This window comes from Heloderma suspectum, chromosome 6 (genome assembly GCF_057233095.1).
Source record: "Heloderma suspectum isolate Gila_16-S chromosome 6, 16-S_ref, whole genome shotgun sequence".
Lineage (NCBI taxonomy): Eukaryota > Metazoa > Chordata > Lepidosauria > Squamata > Helodermatidae > Heloderma > Heloderma suspectum.
This window is the reverse complement of record NC_139463.1, coordinates 83,205,727-83,226,514: the sequence shown is the minus strand read 5'-3', so window position 1 is coordinate 83,226,514 and position 20,788 is coordinate 83,205,727. Positions and strand designations below refer to the sequence as shown.

The 20,788-nt window shown below is 46.6% G+C and overlaps 2 protein-coding genes across 2 annotated transcripts; both read left to right on the top strand.

Moving 5' to 3' along the window:
- Positions 1 to 962: 962 nt before the first annotated feature.
- LOC146341551 (olfactory receptor 14A16-like) lies at positions 963 to 1,925 on the top strand. The gene has a single exon (XM_084807532.1). It carries the CDS (start codon positions 963 to 965, stop codon positions 1,923 to 1,925), a length of 963 nt encoding a protein of 320 aa, XP_084663658.1.
- A 14,632-nt stretch (positions 1,926 to 16,557) lies between these two features.
- Positions 16,558 to 17,520, top strand: LOC146341550 (olfactory receptor 14A16-like). Its single transcript, XM_084807530.1, has one exon. The coding sequence runs from the start codon at positions 16,558 to 16,560 to the stop codon at positions 17,518 to 17,520; it is 963 nt and encodes a 320-aa protein (XP_084663656.1).
- Positions 17,521 to 20,788: the final 3,268 nt, after the last annotated feature.

Below are 20,788 nucleotides of genomic sequence, written 5' to 3'. Positions count from 1 at the left end.
GACTACCAGCCATAGGATTGCTCCCCTAGTCTATTATTTATTCATCTATTTTTATTTAGATTATTTGAAATTTCTTGTTAATAAAAACAAACTGATTGGCTGCTATTTCAGGAATAGCAGCAATCCACCCCATGTCACATAGGGATGTTAGAGAATTCCGCCATGGATCCCAGGGGGGGCGAATTCCAGTGAATTTGGCCCCCCGGAATCCATGGCAGAATGGAGCAATGCACCCCACCACCCCACGAAAGCCCCGCAAAACGAAGCCTACCTGGCTGTGGCTTTGGCTCCGGCTGCGGCGGCAGCAGCGGTGGCTCCGGCTGCTGCCGGGCTGCTGCGGATGCAAATTGCATCCTGAGTAGGGGATGCCACTTGCGTCCCTATGGTAGCCTGTGATAGGCTACGTAAATATTTACGTAGCCTATCATGGCTAAAGCAAGGATGCAAATGGTGTACGGGACTCCATTTGCTAATGGAGCAAATGGGCTGCCATTTGCTTCCCTGCACAGCCCAGCAGCAGCCGTATGTCGCTGCGGGCAGCCCCGGCCAGTGGCTCCACAGAGTTGCTGCTGAGCGGAGCTGGCCAGCAAGGTTTTCAGGGGGAGGTACAGAGCACCTCACCCCCACCGCAGATGTCACAAAACGAAACAGGTGAGTTGTTTCGTACATCCCTATGCAAACATAATGCCAACATTTCCCTCACAAAGACATCTGACTTAGTTCTGTGAAGCTGTAATAGACTCCTGAGAACTGAACCCCCTGAGGATATGTTGAACACGGATAAATAGACATGGACGATGCTCATTTAACACAGCTTATTTTTCTCTCTCTCCACTGCCATCAGTAAGAAGAGAATCATTTTCAGAGAGCATCTGTCTATCCCTCTAACTGATACAGCTGAATATGAAAGAGGTAGGTGAGACATGCTTGGAATTTACACACACCAAACAAGTCAGAATGTAATGCCAAATGAGTCAGGAGTGAGTGAATTCTTTCTGCATGGATTCTCTGATACACAGGGTCTGAGGATGTTTCACATCATCTTTTTTCTAATAATATATTTGGTTGCGCTCATAGAAAACCTTCTCATCATCACCGTCATTGTTTATAGCCATCAGCTGCATACACCCATGTACTTCTTTCTGGCCAACCTGTCATTCCAAGACTTTGGCTCCATATCAGCCACGGTTCCCAAGTCCATAGCAAATTCCTTGATGGACACTGAAGCCATTTCTTACTCTGGATGTGTCTGTCAAGTTTTCTTCCTTGTGTTCTTCATGATATCCCACTTGTTCCTCCTTGGTGGCAGGGCATACGACCGCTGTGTGGCCATCTGCAATCCACTGCATTATGAGGCTGTAATGACCAAGAAAACCTGCATCCAGATGGCAACCAGTGCATGGATTGGTGGCCTTTTCTATTCAACACTGTGTACTGGAAATACATTCACTGTCCAGTTCTGTTCCAACATAGTCAACCAGTTCTTTTGTGAAATCCCAAAACTACTGGCAATTTCTTGTTTTGAGCCATATTTTCCTGAAGTATGGGTGATGACCTTTTGTTCTTGTTTAGCACTCAGTAATTGTGCTCTAGTTACTTTTTCTTATGTTCAGATCTTCAGAGCCGTTCTACGAATTCCATCCGCACAAGGGAAACAAAAAGCCTTTTCAACTTGCTTGCCGCATCTTATCGTCATCTCCCTGTTTATGGTGAATGGTACCTTTGCCTACTTTAAGCCACCCTCCAGCTCATCCTCAGTTTTAGATGTTTTGCTTTCTATACTGTACTGCATAGTGCCACCAGTCATGAACCCACTGATCTATAGCATGAGGAACAAAGAACTCAAAATGGCATTTTGGAAGCTGATTGTCCACATTTCGCCTCACATTTTGCACAAAAACAACTCTCCTGTGCAGGTATTGTAGGAAACACTTACATTTGTCTGGACATTTTTCAGTAAACATTGTACGTAACTCTATTCCAATTAAATACGTATGTGTTGTATTTTAGTGGAAGACTTAGGTACATAACATGCTTAACAGCCTGACAGTATGCACCCTTACTCAGAATTAAATACAACTGAATTCAGCTGGAGTTACTCCCAGGGAAGTGTGCATAGGATTAAATGATTAATCTCCCCCACTGCAAACAATGGGAGCTAACATTGTTTGACTTTGATTATTTCATATCTTATCTATTTTACGATAGAAAATAGAAAACTCCTTGCAGTGCAGATGCGATGTAATATAGCCAGGAGATCACTAGGATTGACTGGCTGCCATAACTTCGAAGCTTCAGATGTTTGTTTCGAAGTGACTGTTCTTTAGCACCACCCAGGGGACACGTGTGACTTAAGGAATGTCACGGACACAAACAGTCATTGTCCCCCTGCAGTGCAGATGTAAGCCTAGAAATAAATTTCATTTAAGTGAGATTAACCATATACCCATTCCTGTTGGTGCTGTAACGTTTTACTGATTCATTATGTGTGTATTATTCTTGTATATTGCTGTAGAGATCCTATACTGCTTTGTTACCACAATCCTGCATGAATGGCAGGCACAATGCAGAGTGCGTCTTGTATGACCTTAGCATCTCACTGATTATGATCAAACATCCAAGACTGGCAGTAAGAGATTTGAGCTAAAATATGTTGGTATTGTTGGCATTTCTGTTATTTTTGGACCTGCCTGATTTTGCCTTTGATGTAGACCTCCACTTTAATTCCACCCCCAGGAGCTTTGCTTAGATTGAATTTGGCATCAGGCTGAAAGAGGTTCAACACCCCTGGTTGATGTTCTTAAAGGTTAAGCCACTGTATGCATTGATTATTACACTGTAAACTGCTCTGTTTACCACAGTAAAATAATAAATAGTATGATGGTGGTGATAATGCCACATTCAATTGGAATGAATTTCATTCTGCGTTGGGTGGTTGATTCTGCTTTGTATGAACTTGCAAATTCCTTTTGACTGCCTTGAACATACAGTTCTACCCATCAGTCATTTACTACATCCAAGTATTATTGTTATCAGAAAAAGGAAAATTTATCTCTAGCTGTTCTATCAACACCATCCATAATATTATACATTATTTTCATGTCCCTTCTGAGGTATTCTTTTCCAAAACTAAAGAGCATCAAATGCTAGAGCCATCCCAAAAGGAGAACAAGTGCTCAATACCCTTGGACAGAACGCCTGCACCGCATGGAACTCTGAAACATTTCACACTCTGTCTTTCCTTTCATGTCCTTGTGTAGCCAAAGTTCATGCAATGAAGAAGGTCAGTGGAGCTGAGCTAGTGAACACCTGATGTTCACCACAGGCTGAATGCCACATATTTTTAACTGGTCCTGGATTTGTCTTATGGTTATGGCTGAATGCTCAATGTTGTTTTTAGATATATGTTGTCTTCATGCGTACTGTTGGTTTGTGTGTTTTATGTAAATTTTTAAATGTTATATATTCTTTCTTAATTGTTTTTAATCATTCTAAACTGCCCAGGAACCCTTGGCTATGGGGGCAGTATAAAAATCTTTAATGATGATGATGATGATGATGATGGAGCGGTTGACTGGTGCAACTGTATGACAGATGCAAAGCTCTCTTAACTCTTTGCGCCACTGTATTGCTTTGGAAAAGAGGTTCAGGGATGGCTGAATCTGCCACATTTGGTTTCCCACTATTTTTAATTTGTCCAGGCGTCATTTCATTCCATCCCACTTCCATAGCAGTTTACATGTACAAGAAGAATAACAAATGTGCATGGAAATTTGGATGCATTTTTGTTATTCTTAATAATATACACTACTTTGAACACATTTGTCACCTGAAAATGCAGTTTTGCAAGCCGTTGCCCTCATATAATGCTTTTCTGATATGGTTCTTTCTATACTATACACATTTTTGTGCACATTTCCCCACAAAATATGCATTTTGTATGCATTTTCTGTCCCTTGGACTACATTGCAAAATCTAGAGAAGTGTGAAAACTGAAGGACAGCTGCGTTTCTGGTTCATGCATTGATTTTGGAAGTCCAAAATACATTATCTAAATGTTCACTTTATAGAATTATCCCTCATCTAGGGGTGTCAGAGAATTTCTTGCCGAAACTTTGGGGGGCCGAGTGCCAACGTATTCGGCCCCCCAAACTAGTTTCGGGGAGAAATTCTCCCCCCCGCCCCCCTCCCCGGCATGGGACTTACCTTTCCCGAATGTCGCTCCCGGTGGCAGGTCGCAGCGGCGGTTCGGCAGGGCTTCGATAGGGGCGGGGGCGGCAGCCGGTCTTTCGACTGGCTGCCACCGCCACCATTCCAAGAAAAGTAAAAAAAAAAAACGCCCCTGTGATAGGCTACGTGACGATTAATGTAGCCTATCACAGCCAGATTTGCAAAGTCAGCCGTGATAGGCTACGTAAATCGTCACGTAGCCTATCACGGGTGACTTAAAAAAAAAAAAAAAAGCACGTACGGCTAATGGCGGCCCCCATAGGGAGCCGCCATTCGCATTCCTTATTTGGTCACTGTAGTCTACGTAAATATTACATAGACTACGGCGAAAATAAGGGCAACGCTATTTTCGTTGCCCTTATTTTCGCCATAGTCTACGTAAATCTTTACGTAGACTACAGTGACCAAATAAGGAACGCGAATGGCGGCTCCCTATGGGGGCCTCCATTTGCGTATGCAGTTTTTTTTTTAAAGTCACCCATGATAGGCTACGTGATGATTAACGTAGCCTATCACGGCTGACTTTGCAGATCTAGCCATGTTAGGCTACGTAAATCATTACGTAGCCTATCACGGGGCGTTTTTTTTTTAAACTTTTCTGTTGAAGTTCGCGGCCGGGGAGACGGGGTGCTTCTCCCCGGCCTGATTTTCGGCCGGGGGCGAGGTGGGAAGCCTCCCCCCCCAGCCTGAATTTCAGCCGGGTGAGGCGGGAAGACACCCCCCGCTCACATGAACTTCGGGGGGAGAAGCGAAGCGCCTCCCCCCCACCGCGAAAAAAGGTGCGGGACAAGGTAAGTCCCTTTCGTACATCCCTACCTTCATCCCTACAGTTAACTCTCCTTATGGTTTCTTAGGAACTGGGAGAAACTCTTTCCCTTCCCACACATTAATGAATGTTTGTTAATTGCTTCATGCACTATACATTGAAAAATATGCATTCAAAAATACATTATGTGTATAATTATTTAATCATCTGCAGATACTGTAAAGTATGTTGGGTATCAGTGCTCACTTAGGTCGACCCCCTCCCCCAAATTTAGTAATAAACATTCATTTATTTATTTGGATTACTTTTTCAAACTGTGGTCCCAGCGAATCTGTCAGATATTGAATTCTTGTATAATGGTCTAAATCCAGCATTGCATGAGTGGACTTCTGCTTGTGCAATGGGAGTTTCCCTTCCCTATTCTGCATTGCAGTTCATGCACACATCCCAAATCTTCTCTGGAAGGTTGCCCAAAGTTACAGAGCAGAACATTCAGGGGTGGAACTTGAGGATGGGAAAACTCAATATGCCAGTTGTGTCTGTTCTACTTATGGGGGGATGTCATTTGATCCCAGCCAATATTTACAGTGTTTGGAGATTGCCAAATGATGACAGAATAAATGCTTTTGGGAAAGAAGTTCACTATTCATAATCAATGGTATTACCATTACTCTCTCTAGATAAATCTATTTGCCTACTTCATTGATGGCTTCCAAGTAAAAGCATCTTGGATTGAGCAGGGAGTCATGTTGGTTCTTCCAGACTTCCATGTTCACATAGCCCCCAAGCCATTTATCTTGTTAACTTTCCAATGTGCCCTATCCATGGCAGTGTCATTCTGAGCCTTCCAATTGATCCACAGGAGCACTGAGGACCACAATATGGCTATTTCCAGCCAGGTGTGCTGGACCACCTGCAAATGAACCAAGGCCTGTGCAATCAGGTCTTTGCCTGGCTTACAGCCCAAGTCATTCCCCCCAACGTGCAGCACCTGGACCTTGGTGGAGCAGGGTGAGGAGGGACTCCCACCGGATGCCCCATCTGCTAAGCCACTAGATCGTAACATGTCGGGGTAACTGAAGCTGAGATCCGAAGGCCAACATAGAAGCCCTTTGTGCAGCCCAAAAGATGATACTGTGCCCACATAAGAGCACTCATACTGGCATACGTCAAGTCTGACATTCTAAGGAAAAAGAACATTGGGGCCAGAGAAGGGAAAATTGTATCAGGAGGAAGAAGACAAATTGCGAATGCAAGGCCGGAATGCTTTGAAGCGCCATCTTCCCACTGCCATAATGTGCTTGTGAGAGAAACCTAAAGATGCTGCTGTGGAGACCGCTCCAATGCAAAAAGAGTGGGTTCTGGATCAAAAATTACCTAGGCCTAGCATGATAGAGCTGATGTGGTGACTGCCCAGATTAAATCTTGTCAATGGTGAACCATCTTGAGAGAGAGAAGACTCTCTCGCACGTGTGCGGCACGCAGCCTGCTGAATGTAGTGACTGCCCGCTGCCAGCAACGACCAGGGCCAACTGGAGCTGGCCACTGCATCTGCTGCAGCCCAAGGGCAAGCGGTAGATACAAGAGGAGAGTGCAGGATGTGCATGCCACCTGGTGCGATTGCAGTCGCCCACAGAGATGGTCACCACGTCTGCTGCAACATTGGAGCAAGCGGCGGCATGGAGGAGAAAGAAGGGGTGCAGGATGCATGTGCTGCCTAAGGCGAGCGCTGCTGCCCCTGAAGCAAGTGAAGACTCTCTCTCACACAGTGTCGATGTCAGGGTTGGAACTGAGCCCATAGAGCCCCAAAGCAGCTCTGATTCTGAGGAAGAGCTACAACCCGTGGGAGAGGAGCCCGCTCATCTCTCAGAGGCGCAGCTAGAGGGAGAGGCTCCCCCTGCTCGCATTCCTGAGAGAGATAGTGACCCTGGCAGCAAAAGAGCGGGAGATCGGTTGTTGCTAGATGCAAGGCGCCGGTGCAGAGAGAGGCGCGAGGTGGAGGGTGCAGAGAGGAGGCGCGCAGCCCTCTTGGCGCTATGGCAATGACTGCACCCTGATGCCCCATGGGTAAGGGGGGGAGCCTTCCCTCCGAGCCCATAGGTTTCAGAGCTTTCCCGCCCTTCTCAAACCGGTGATCAACTGCGTTCATGGATCTTAGGTTACCCTGTTAGGATACCCTTTGCAGTTCCTTGCTTAGTCGCTGGCAATTAGCATCTGAAAGAATCATTAAGTTGTAAAGGAATAAAGCCTTGGACAGAATCCCTTTTGTCTGCATCTTGTTTGGGCTACTGGAGGGGACTGTAAGAGGCAGCTAGGGCGCTCCTGACAGCTTGGTCCCCATCTCTTTTCTTTTTCCTCATCTCCTACTGCCTCTGGGACGGCGCCATGGACGGTGTTGCAGACTCTGGTGCAAGGCTCTTCGTGATCAAATTACCCAAAGTTGCCGTGCAAGCTTTGCAAGCTGCCGCTCAACCCCCGCCGCCTCTTATTCCCCCCTGCTGCAAGTGCCCGGTGGCTCTGCCAGAGAAGTTTTCCGGTGAGAAAGGACTCTTCCAAATTTTCCATGCCCAATCGGACCTGAACATGCACCTTCGGCCTGAGGATTTCCTGATGGAACAGATTTGCGTGGGCTTTATCATTAACCTGCTTTCAGGCGTGGCAGCTAAATGGGCTTCAGCGCTTCTTCTCGCTAATGACCCCGTGCTCAGGGACTATCGAGGTTTCATGACGGTGATGGCGAGATTTTTTGGTGACCCCCTGCACACGGAGACAGCTACTTGGGAGATTTCGCTGCCTCAGGCAGGGCAAGGACTCAGTTTCCAGCTACGCGACCACCTTTTGCTTGCTGATGCAGGATTTACAGTGGAATGATGCTGCTCTAGTGGCCCAATCTTTGGACAATTTGAACGATGAGATCCTGGATGAGTTGGCGCACACACCCTGCACGCCTACTTTGGAGGAGCTCATTCAGACCTACCTACAGATCGATAGTCAGCTGGAGGGGTGACAGCAGACAAGGAGGAGCACTGCTGGCCGGGATTTCCCTCCTCCCATTCCCCCATAGTTACTGCCCCCTCCCCCACCCCCCACCCTGGTGGCAGGGGCAGAGGAGACCCCTATGCAACTGGGAGCTACCCGAGCTCCACTGCCGCTGGAGGAGCTTGAATGGCGGCACACGGAGCGCCGGTGCTTTCGCTGCACAAAGCAGGGTCATTTCACCAAATCCTGCTGCACCAGGCCAGTGGGCCCATTGCCCCCTTCTCCTCTTCATCCTCCTTCTCCTCCTTGCCCCCAGGCCTGACTAGGCCACCCCCCAAGCCTGTTGGGGGTCTCCAGTGTGGGGGTCTGTTCCACACCGGGGGGGCACCTTCCTCATGTCCCCCCACCCTCCCATCTGCTATTGCCTGTTCACCTTTACTCCTCCCAGTGGGGTGGGGTGGAGGACCTGGCTTTGGTGGACTCTGTGGCGACTACCAGTTTCATGGATGAAGTGTTTGCTCACCTCCACAGTATTCCTACTCTGCATCTTCCTGCCCCCTTGGCAGTGGAGACCATCGACAGGTGTCCTCTTTCTTCAGGAGCAGTTACTCGACTTACAGCTCCACTAACTCTGTGCACCCAGAGCCATGTTGAGCAGATTCAGTTTCATCTGGCCAAGGTTCCTCAATACCCAATCGTGCTGGGTAATTCCTGGCTCTCTAAGCACAATCCTCAGATTTCTTGGGGGTTTCATCAAGTGAAGTTCTCATCTCCCTACTGCTAGCAGCATCGCTTCCCAATCGACATGCCAGTCCCAGCCCAGGCCTTAACCTTTTCCTCCCCTTCATCGTCTTCCCCCCAGCAGTTCTTCTGCTCCCGTGATCCTCCCAGAGAAGTAAGCGGCTTTCCGGGATGTTTTCGACAAGAAGGAGACTGACCAGCTCCCCCCCCGCCCCTTTGACTGTGCCATTAACCTGATCCCCGGGGCCACCATCCCAGCAGGCCAGCTGTATTCGATGTTGAAGCCAGAACTTGGAGCTTTGCAGGAGTTTTTGGACACAAACCTCTGCCGCAGCTTTATTTGCCCCTCCCCGTCCCCCGCCTGCACCCCCACCATGTTTGTTCACAAAAAGACGGGGGACCTCAGTCTGGTGCATGACTACACAGCCCTCAATTTGGTCTCTATCCCTGACAAGGACCACCTCCCCCTGATCCCTGAGATGCTGGAGTGCCTGGGGCGGGCCAAGATTTTCATCAAATTAGACCTGCATGGCGCCTACAATTTGATTCGCATCCGGGAGGGGGATGAGTGGAAGACCTGTTTCGGAACCCAGTCCAGAGCATATGAATACTTAGTGATGCCATTTGGGCTCACCTGAGCCCCCCCCCCCCGCCATTTTCGTGCTTTATGAATGCCATTTTCCGGGACTATTTGGACACTTTTCTCATTGTTTATCTCAATGATTTACTTATATTCTCCTCGGACCCCCATGACCATCAGCGCCATGTCACAGCCATCCTCCAGCACCTCTGCAAACACCATCTCTTTGCTAAGATGGAGAAATGTGCATTTGACCTGACATCCTTGGACTTTCTCAGCTACATTATCTCAGCTGATGGCATCAGGATGGACCCTGCGAAGGTTCAGGCCATCCTTTCCTGGCAGGCTCCATCCACAAAGAAGGACTTACAACGTTTTCTGGGCTTTTCAAATTTCTACAAAAAATTCCTGCTCAGCTATGCTCGGCTGACATCTCCTATCACGGACCTCTTTAAGGGCAGGAAATCTCCTTTTCATTGGACTGCATCTGCCCAACAGTCTTTTGAGGAAATTTAAGAAACTTTTTAGTTCTGAGCTGATCCTGTTACATCCCAACCTGAGGAAGCCTTTTGTAGTGCAAACGGATGTCTCTGATTTTGAAGTGCGGGCTGTGCTTTTCAGCCAGTTCAGGTGGACGGTGGGTTGCAACCCTGCTAGGGATGTATGAAAGTGACTTACCTGTTCATGGATTATGTTTATGGTGGCGGGGAGGCGTTCCGTCCCTCCCCCCAGAATCCTCACCGGGGGGGAGGCGCTCTGTTCCTCCCCCTGGAATCCTTGAATGGCCGGCTATGCTCTGCGGCAGCTCCGTGGAGCAGCCGACCAGGCCCAGCCAGGCCAGAGCCATCTGCAGCCAGATTTCCAGCTGCGGAGGGCTCTGGGTAAAACAAAACAAAAAAACACAAATGTAAATATTTACATAGGCTAAAACGACGAATCAAAGGGGATGCAAATAGCGCCCACTATGCTATTTGCGTTCCCCTTTATTTTCGCCATCATAGTCTACATAAATATTTACGTAGATTAAGATGGTAAAAAGAAGGAATGCAAATGGTGGCGGCCATAGCCACCGCCATTTGCGTACGCTTTTTTTTAAAAACCCACCCAACCATGATTTACATAGCCTATCATGTCGTGTTTTTTTTTAAAAAAACCTAGCCATGATAGGCTACGTAAATCTTTACGTAGCCTATCACATCTTTCTTTTTTTTTTTAACACAAGCAGCAGGGGCAGCCGGTCGGAAGACCAGCTGCCACCGCCGCTGCTGCCCGGAAGATCCACCCCAGGTAAGTCTCATCCCGGGGGGGATCTGCAGGGGGGTGGGGGGGGCAGGCCATTCTGCCATGGAGTTCGGGGGGCCAAATGCACTGGCATTCGGCCTCACCGAGATCTGTGGCAGAATTCTCTGACATCCCTCCCTGCGCCTACCATTCCAGGAAGTTAAGCATGTCTGAGCAGAATTATACCACCTGAGAGAAGGAACTCTTAGCGATCAAGTCCACCTTGGATACTTGGCGTCATCATCAGGAGGGGGCACAGCACCCAGTCTAAGTCAGAACTGACCATCGCAACCTGGAACATCTTCAGACAGTTTGTGCCTTAAACCAGTGGCAAATTAGGTGGTCGCCAAGACCCTGCATGGAGTTACATGAGAATTTTGGTGGCCTCATGTGTGTCGGGACATCGAGACCTATGTCACCTCCTGCCCAACCTGTCAGCGGGTGAAAGCCCCCTCAGGCAACCCCACAGGCTTACTTCACCCCCTGTCTACCCCATCAGGCCCAGGGAAACTGCTCTCCCTCGACTTCATCACTGACTTGCCTCAAACACATGGTAAGACTACCATTTGGATTAGTTTTCTAAGATGGCCCACTTCATCCCTGCTCCGAGTTGCCCACAGCCAGGGAGATGACAGAGCAATTTTTGACGCATGTTTTCCAGCTCCATGGATGGCCCGAGGGTCTCATTTCGGATAGGGGGGCCCAATTCACTGCCCATTTCTGGAGGGAGCTACTTGTAAGGCTCCATCTTTCCTCCACCCACCACCCCCAGATGGATGGTCAGACCGAACGCACCAATGCAACTCTGGAGCAATACTTGTGCTGTTATGTCAACTACCAACAAGATGACTGGTTTTCCCTGCTGCCTCTAGCAGAATTTGCTTATAACAATGCCTGCCATGCTTCAACCTGCCAGACTCCTTTTTTTTTTGCCAATTTTGGGTACCACCCCAGGGCTTTCCTATCCACCCTGGGTCCCTCTTCTGTGCCTGCAGCCCATGAGTTTTTAGAGGAGCTGCACTCGGTGCACCACCTTTTACAGGACTCCCTTGAGCAAGCAAAAACAGCCTACAAGGCAACTGCAGACCAGCGGCGTCAGCCCGGTCTGTCTCTGCAAGTGGGGAACTGGGTTTGATTGTCCACCCAATACCTCCCCTCTCACTCTCCTGCAAAGAAGCTCATGGCCCATCGCACGGGTCCTTTCCAGATTACAGCCCAAATTAATGCTGTCGCTTTTTGCCTGGCTCTCTCCCCCTCCATGAAGATCCATCCTGTTTTTCATTGGTCCTTGCTTTCCCCCCTAGTTTCTGGTGACCCTCATCACTCAGTCTGCTCCCCCCCACCTCCAGTGCTGGTGCGGGGGGAGAAGGAGTTTGAAGTCATGGAGATCAAGGATTCACACCTTTCTTGTGGGTGCTTGCAATATCTGGTGGACTGGAAGGGGTATGAGCCAGATGAGCACTCCTGGGAACCTGCTGAACATGTGCATGCACCTTTGTTGATGAGGTGCTTCAATCAGCTGTACCCCCACAAGCCCGGGGCTCTGGGGGGGAGCGCGAGGGGGGCCTCATGGGAGTGGGGATGATGTCAGGGTTGGAACTGAGCCCATAGAGCCCCAAAGCAGCTCTGATTCTGAGGAAGAGCTACAACCCATGGGAGAGGAGCCTGCTCATCTCTCAGAGGTGCAGCTGTAGGGAAAGGCTCCCCCTGCGCACATTCCTGAGAGAGATAGTGACCCTGGCAGCAAAAGAGCGGGAGATTGGTTGTTGCTAGATGCAAGGCGCCGGCGCAGAGAGAGGCACAAGGTGGAGGGTGCAAAGAGGAGGTGCTCAGCCTGCTTGGCACTATGGCAACGGCTGCACCCCGATGCCCCACAGGTAAGGGGGGGAGCCTTCCCTCCGAGCCCATAAGTTTCAGAGCTCTCCCGCCCTTCTTCTCAAAATGGGGACCAACTGCGTACATGGAGCTTAGGTTACCCTGTTAGGAAACCCTTTGAGGTTCCTTGCTTAGTCGCTGGCAATTAGCATCTGAAAGAGTCATTAGGTTGTAAAGGAATAAAGCCTTGGACAGAATCCCTTTTGTCTGCATCTTGTTTGGGCTACTGGAGGGGACTTTAAGAGGCAGCTAGGGCACTCCTGACAGCCAGCCGCGAGAGCGAGAGAGTTGGTTTTGGAAGGGGCGTGGAGCTTAAAAGGGCTCTGCTGGCCCCTCCCTGCGTGGTGGTGCCATGGAGGGGTACCCAATAGGCACCAGCCACCTCTTCTCACCCCACCCGCCCGCAACGCCCCCCCCTTTTGCCAGACAAGCTGGCGCTGGGGCTAGGGCATATGTGGGACTGAGCTCCAACATTCTGCCATTTTTTCCACCATTCTGCCATTCTGTCATCCAGCTCCAAGGTAGTGGTGAAGCTGGAACAGCACAGGATATCACCTCATAGCCATGTTGCCTAAACAGCTTGTATGTTAAAGGTGTGGTCCTTAAGAGCTGCAATTTCCTTACATTTTTTAAAAAATTTGAGTGGATATGAAAAGCCCATAACATGACAGGTTAAACTGAAAGGGGGTTGTTAACTGAATATGTTACAGATTTGTTTACGCAGCTCAGCAGAAGACTAGGCCTCAAACACTACTTTTAAAACATTGAAGCAAAGGGTGTGGAGTTTCATAACACAGAAATAAATAAATAAATAAATCCCTGAGATGTGGAGAGCAATGCTTCAAAGCAATATGCAGAACAAGGGAATCATAGTTTCTCTCACAGGAATAGCTACAAGAAAATTTGAAGAAGCCTAGAATACAAAACAACCACGGCATCTCTGTGAGTGTATGTGTGTAAATACTAGGGCTGTGCACTGTCTCCATACTAAGCCCAAATAATGAGGTGAAGCGGGCTGATTCAGAGGTGCCTCATCATAATACGAAGCAGATCAGACCAGCACTAAAGCGCTCCGAAGTGAAGCAGATCCTCCACAGAGGGCCTCATCTGCTCACATATTTGGAGCTCTTACGACTTCTGAGCAGCCCAGACAGGCTGTCTACAAAATGTAACAACTTCTGAAAGATCACATGGAGGGGAGAGGGAGGAGGAGGAGGGTGGGGGAAGTGAGAGGATGTGGTGGTGCCAAATGTATCAATTTGAGAGAGATCTGGCCAATGGGAGAGGCAGAGGAAGGGGAGAGAAGAGGGAGGGGGAGGAAGAGAGGGAGGGAGCTTTGCTGTGAGTCAGCCTCCGTTTGCTCATTGTGAGAGAGGTGGTGTTACTGGAGAGGAGAGGACTAGATGCTAGAGCAGTGGTCTCCAAAGTGCGGTGCACGCATCCTAGGGGGAACACAGGATGATCCATTAGGGTCTGCAAACTTAGTCATGCTTAGAGCAGACTCACAGAAATCAGAGGACCTTAAGATAGTCATATGTCGTGACTAACTTTTCCCATTGATTTCAGTGAGTCTACTCTAAGAAATACTAAGTCTGGATTCAATTGTTTATGTGGCTTCTGAGCAATGTCTCAACCTTGGGGAAATCACTGTACACAAAAGTATACAGTGCCTCTGGACCCACATTCTCTTGTTCGAGAAACAACGGCGACTGCCACTGCTAATGATGATATCCTCAAAGCCACACAGCAAGGACCAGCTCAAGGCCATGATGGGCCCCAGAGTAGCTGTGCCTAGTGAGCCCCCTACTCTGCCCCCAGTACTGAACTCACACACAACATACACACACACACACACACACACACAGAGTCAACAATGTACAATAATAATGCAAAAACATTTTTCACTACATATTTTAATGGAAATCATCTTCCATGTTTAGTGGAAATCATCTTCCATGATTATGTTTTCCATAATCATCTTCCATTATAAAATACTTATATCTCTTCCATGGTAGAAAACTCAAATACAAACACAAAATACAGTGCGCAGATACAGGAAACATAAACACACATTGATGCACACTGTCATACACACACGCATGCACGCACACTGAAGAAAGAGGCATAAACTGACTCACTGCCTCTTTGAGATGCAACAGCCAAAGAGGCTGTTTTGTTATTATAAAGAAATCAAAGAGGCCTGTCAGGAACCCATGAGTGTTTACACCCCCATAAATTCTAGGAGCCTGCACCTACCTTTTTTTAATGTAACCTCCTCAAGACCATGTGCTATGCAGTGGCAGACTCCACCTTCCCTCGTTTCCCTCCCACTAAGCACATAGGGAAAAGCAGAAGGAAAAAAACAAAACAAAGCAGAAAGGCTGAGGGAGCTCTCTTAGACCCAGCCTCCCCACCTCCCCTCTTCCATCTCTGCCCCCTTTCTTCCTCCTCCTTGCTGGAGCTTTTGTTTTTCTTCCCAGCTCTCTATTTCCATGGAGGGGGGGGGAGAGAGAGAGAGAGAGTAAGGCAGGATCAAAAGGAGGGGAAGGAGGGGAATGGATGAAGGGGAATGTACAAAGTTAGGCGTGCTCTCCCTGAAGATGGCCAAGACGAAGGAGGGAAACATACCACGCAAGCCCCCAACTCCCTTTCTCCTTCCCACAGCAACGACAGCTCCCTCACGTCCTCACCTTCTGCTAACCTGGTGCCCACGGCCACAGGGAGGTGCTCTAGATGCCGTCACCAGCAGCAGCAGCTGGATCCCTGCCTAAGGAAGTGTAGAGAAAACGCCGGAAGACCTTTGTAATCTCAAGGAGATAGGCGGGACATGCTGCCACAGCTCCTTACATGACCAAACATTCTGTGAGGCCTTAAAATTAGGCCTTTCAGACCTCTTGGCCTGACTCCTGCTTTCCAGGTTCCTTGGCCAGAGAATATGTTTTTTCCTAAGGTTTCTCAAGGTTAGAATCAGGATCGTATGATCTTGGCATATGGGAGGATTTCGCTGGCCAGCGAAAGTATTGACTTCATGCAATACAGCATGAAGAGCAAGCTGAGAAATACGACACACCTTCAAACCCCACTGAGGATTATAAAACAATTCACATGTTTTTTGGATGTTGGCCTTGAATTCTACTCAACATGTAGGTGCTGTTTGGTTTTTAAGGCACAATCGTATGGGGAGAGGTGAGGAGACTGCCTATCCAATGCTGGGGAGGGGAAGCACGGAGGGGATTGTTTGCTCAGATTTCAGCTGTCTAGCTGCAGGAAGGTGGATGGCGGGGAGGACACTGCCAAACAACATATAGGATGTGTCATACTGGCATTTCCGCCTTTCCTGCCCCGGAACACCCCCCAGAGCACCCCATTTTGGCCGCCCTGCACTCCTGAGCAAGAAGCATGGGGCCGTTCCGTGCTGCCTGCGAGGCACAGCAGAAGAGGGGGGAGTCAGTTCACTGGGAACTGAACACAAAGTGCTCTGAGGTTGGTTCCCAGAAAACCACATATCCTGTGGCTGTCTAGCCACTGACTAGCAGCCATAGGATTGCTCCCCTAGTCTATTATATATTCATCTATGTTTACTTTAGATTATTTCAAATTTCTTGTTAATAAAAACAAACTGATTGGCTGCTATTTCAGGAATAGCAGCAACACGCCCCATATCACATAGTATTTTTTTAAAAAAATTATATGTCTTTCAAAAGCAATTTGTGACATGGCCATGGAGCTTGTCATCTGCTCAAATTAAAACCATTTTAATTTCCCTGTGCTACAAGCCCCTAACATAACTTAAGCAGTGCTTTGGATTGTAGACAATGCAAACATAGAGCCAACATTTCCCTCACAAAGACATCTGACTTAGTTTTGTGAAGCTGTAATAGACTCCTGAGAACTGAACCCCCTGAGGATATGTTGAACACGGATAAATAGACATGGACGATGCTCATTTAACACAGCTTATTTTTTTTTCCTCTCCACTGCCATCAGTAAGAAGAGAATAATTTTCAGAGAGCATCTGTCTATCCCTCAGACTGATACAGCTGAATATGAAAGAGGTAGCTGAGACATCCTTTGTATTTACAGGCATCAAACAAGTCAAAACGTAATGCCAAACGAGTCAGGAGTGAGTGAATTCTTTCTGCATGGATTCTCTGATACACAGGGTCTGAGGATGTTTCACATCATCTTTTTTCTAATAATATATTTGGTTGCACTCATAGAAAACCTTCTCATCATCACCGTCATTGTTTATAGCCGTCAGCTGCATACACCCATGTACTTCTTTCTGGCCAACCTGTCATTCCAAGACTTTGGCTCCATATCAGCCACGGTTCCCAGGACCATAGCAAATTCCTTGATGAACACCGAAGCCATTTCTTACTCTGGATGTGTCTGTCAAGTTTTCTTCCTTGTGTTCTTCATGATATCCCACTTGTTCCTCCTTGGTGGCATGGCATATGACCGCTATGTGGCCATCTGCAATCCACTGCATTATGAGGCTGCAATGACCAAGAAAACCTGCATCCAGATGGCAACCAGTGCATGGATTGGTGGCCTTTTCTATTCAACATTGTATACTGGAAATACATTCACTGTCCAGTTCTGTTCCAACATAATCAACCAGTTCTTTTGTGAAATCCCAAAACTACTGACAATTTCTTGTTCTGACCCATATTTCCCTGAACTATGGGTGATGACATTTGGTTCTTGTTTAGCACTCAGTAATTGTGCTCTAGTTACTTTTTCTTATGTTCAGATCTTCAGAGCAGTTCTACGAATTCCATCCGCTCAAGGGAAGCAAAAAGCCTTTTCAACTTGCTTGCCGCATCTTATCGTCATCTCCCTGTTTATGGTGAGTGGTACCTTTGTCTACTTTAAGCCACCCTCCAGCTCATCCTCAGTTTTAGATGTCTTGCTTTCTATACTGTACTGCATAGTGCCACCAGTCATGAACCCACTGATCTATAGCATGAGGAACAAAGAACTCAAAATGGCATTTTGGAAGCTGATTGTCCACATTTCGCCTCACATTTTGCACAAAAACAACTCTCCTGCGCAAGTATTGTAGGAAACACACAGTTGCCTGGACATTTTTCAGTAAACATTGTATGTACACTCTAATCCAATTAAATATGTATGCGTTGTATTTTAGTGGAAGACTTAGGTACATAACATGGTTAACAGCCTGATAGTATGCACCCTTAATCAGAATTAAATACAACTGAATTCAGCTGAAGTTACTCCCAGGGAAGTGTGCATAGGATTAAAAGATTAATCTCCCCCACTGCAAACAATGGGAGCTAACATTGTTTGACTTTGATTATTTCATATCTTATCTATTTTACGATAGAAAATAGAAAACTCCTTGCAGTGCAGATGCGATGTAATATAGCCAGGAGATCACTAGGATTGACTGGCTGCCATAACTTCGAAGCTTCAGATGTTTGCTTCGAAGTGACTGTTCTTTAGCACCACCCAGGAGACACGTGTGACTTAAGGAATGTCACGGACACAAACAGTCATTGTCCCCCTGCAGTGCAGATGTAAGCCTAGAAATAAATTTCATTTAAGTGAGATTAACCATATACCCATTCCTGTTGGTGCTGTAACGTTTTACTGATTCATTATGTGTGTATTATTCTTGTATATTGCTGTAGAGATCCTATACTGCTTTGTTACCACAATCCTGCATGAATGGCAGGCACAATGCAGAGTGGGTCTTGTATGACCTTAGCATCTCACTGATTATGATCAAACATCCAAGACTGGCAGTAAGAGATTTGAGCTAAAATATGTTGGTATTGTTGGCATTTCTGTTATTTTTGGACCTGCCTGATTTTGCCTTTGATGTAGACCTCCACTTTAATTCCACCCCCAGGAGCTTTGCTTAGATTGAATTTGGCATCAGGCTGAAAGAGGTTCAACACCTCTGGTTGATGTTCTTAAAGGTTAAGCCATTGTATGTATTGATTATTACATTGTAAACTGCTCTGTTTACCACAGTAAAATAATAAATAGTATGATGGTGGTGATAATGCCACATTCAATTGGAATTAATTTCATTCTGCGTTGGGTGGTTGATTCTGCTTTGTATGAACTTGCAACTTCCTTTTGACTGCCTTGAACATACAGTTCTACCCATCAGTCATTTACTACATCCAAGTTTTATTGTTATCAGAAAAAGGAAAATTTATCTCTAGCTGTTCTATCAACACCATCCATAATATTATACATTATTTTCATGTCCCTTCTGAGGTATTCTTTTCCAAAACTAAAGAGCATCAAATGCTAGAGCCATCCCAAAAGGAGGACAAGTGCTCAATACCCTTGGACAGAACGCCTGCACCACATGGAACTCTGAAACATTTCACACTCTGTCTTTCCTCTCATGTCCTTGTGTAGCCAGAGTTCATGCAGTGAAGAAGGTCAGTGGAGCTGAGCTAGTGAACATCTGATGTTCACCACAGGCTGAATGCCACATAATTTTAACTGGTCCTGGATTTGTCTTATGGTTATGGCTGAGTGCTCAATGTTGTTTTTAGATATATGTTGTCTTCATGCGTACTGTTGGTTTGTGTGTTTTATGTAAATGGTTTTTAAATGTTGTATATTCTTTCTTAATTGTTTTTAATCATTTTAAACTGCCCAGAAACCCTTGGCTATGGGGGCAGTATAAAAATCTTCAATGATGATAATGATGATGATGATGATGATGGAGCGGCTGACTGGTGCAACTGTATGACAGATGCAAAGCTCTCCAAACTCTTTGTGCCGCTGTATTGCTTTGGAAAATAGGGTCAGGGGTGGCTGAAACATTTAGTTTCCCACTATTTTTAATTTGTCCAGGCGTCATTTCATTCCATCCCATTTCCAAAGCAGTTTACATGTACAAGAAGAATAACAAATGTGCATGGAAATTTGGATGCATTTTTGTATGCATTCCTCCTAATATACACTACTTTAAACACATTTGTCACCTGAAAATGCAGTTTTGCAAGCAGTTAAGGTAAAGGTGTCCCCAACGAGTCGTGTCTGACTCTAGGGTGTGGTGCACATCTCCATTTCTAAGCTGAAGAGCCAGGGCTGTCCAAAGACGCTTCCGTGGTCATGTGGCCGGCATGACTGAACACCGAGGTGCGCGGAATGCTGTTACCTTTCCCGCCGAGGCGGTACCTATTTATCTACTTGCAATTTCTTGCTTTCAAACTGCTAGGTTGGCAGGAGCTGGGACTGAAGACTGGAGCTCACCGCATCACGCGGCACTCGAGTCTCGAACTGCTGTCCTGCCGACCTTCTGGTCTGCAGTTCAGCGTCTTAACCCTCATATAATGCTTTTCTTATATGGTTCTTTCTATACTATACACATTTTGTGCACATTTCCCCACAAAATATGCATTTTGTATACATTTTCTGTCCCTTGGACTGCACTGCAAAATCCAGAGAAGTGTGAAAACTGAACGACAGCTGCTGCATTTCTGGTTCATGTATTGATTTTGGAAGTCCAAAATACATTATCTAAATGTGTACTGAATAGAATTATCCCTCATCCCTACAGTTAACTCTCCTTATGTTTTCTTAGGAACTGGGAGAAACTCTTTCAGTTCCCACACATTAATGAATGTTTGTTAATTGCTTCATGCACTATACATTGAAAAATATGCATTCAAAAATACATTATATGTAATAATTATTTAATCATCTGCTGATACTGTAAAGTATGTTGGGTATCAGTGCTCATGTAGGTCCACCCCCCCCCCGAATTTAGTAATAAATGTTCATTTATTTCTTTGAATTACTTTTTCAAACTGTGTTCCCAGCGAATCTGTCAGATATTGAATTCTTGTATAATGGTCTAAATCCAGCATTGCATGAGTGGACTTCTGCTTGTGCAATGGGAGTTTCCCTTCCCCTATTCTGCATTGCAGGTCATGCACACATCCCAAATCTTCTCTGGAGGGTTGCCCAAAATTCCAGAGCAGAACATTCAGGGGTGGAACCTGAGGATGGGAAAACTCAATATGCCAATTGTGTCTGTTCTACTGATGGGGGGATGTCATTTGATCCCAACCAATATTTACAGTGTTTGGAGGTTGCCAAATGATGACAGAATAAATGCTTTTGGGAAAGAAGTTCACTCACTATTAATAATCAGTGGTATTACCATTACTCTCTCTAGATAAATCTATTTGCCTACTTCATTGATGGCTTCCAAGTAAAAGCATCTTGGATTGAGCAGGGAGACGTGATGGTTCTTCCAGACTAAGTAAAAATGGCTGTGTTAAGTTATTTCTTTTTAGTTTTTTAGAACTATTGTGATGTCTAGGGTGAGGGGAGGA

Excerpts from the sequence above, each read along its gene's own strand:
- LOC146341551 (XM_084807532.1), top strand. The coding sequence starts at position 963 with ATGCCAAATGAGTCAGGAGTGAGTGAATTCTTTCTGCATGGATTCTCT.
- LOC146341550 (XM_084807530.1), top strand. The coding sequence starts at position 16,558 with ATGCCAAACGAGTCAGGAGTGAGTGAATTCTTTCTGCATGGATTCTCT.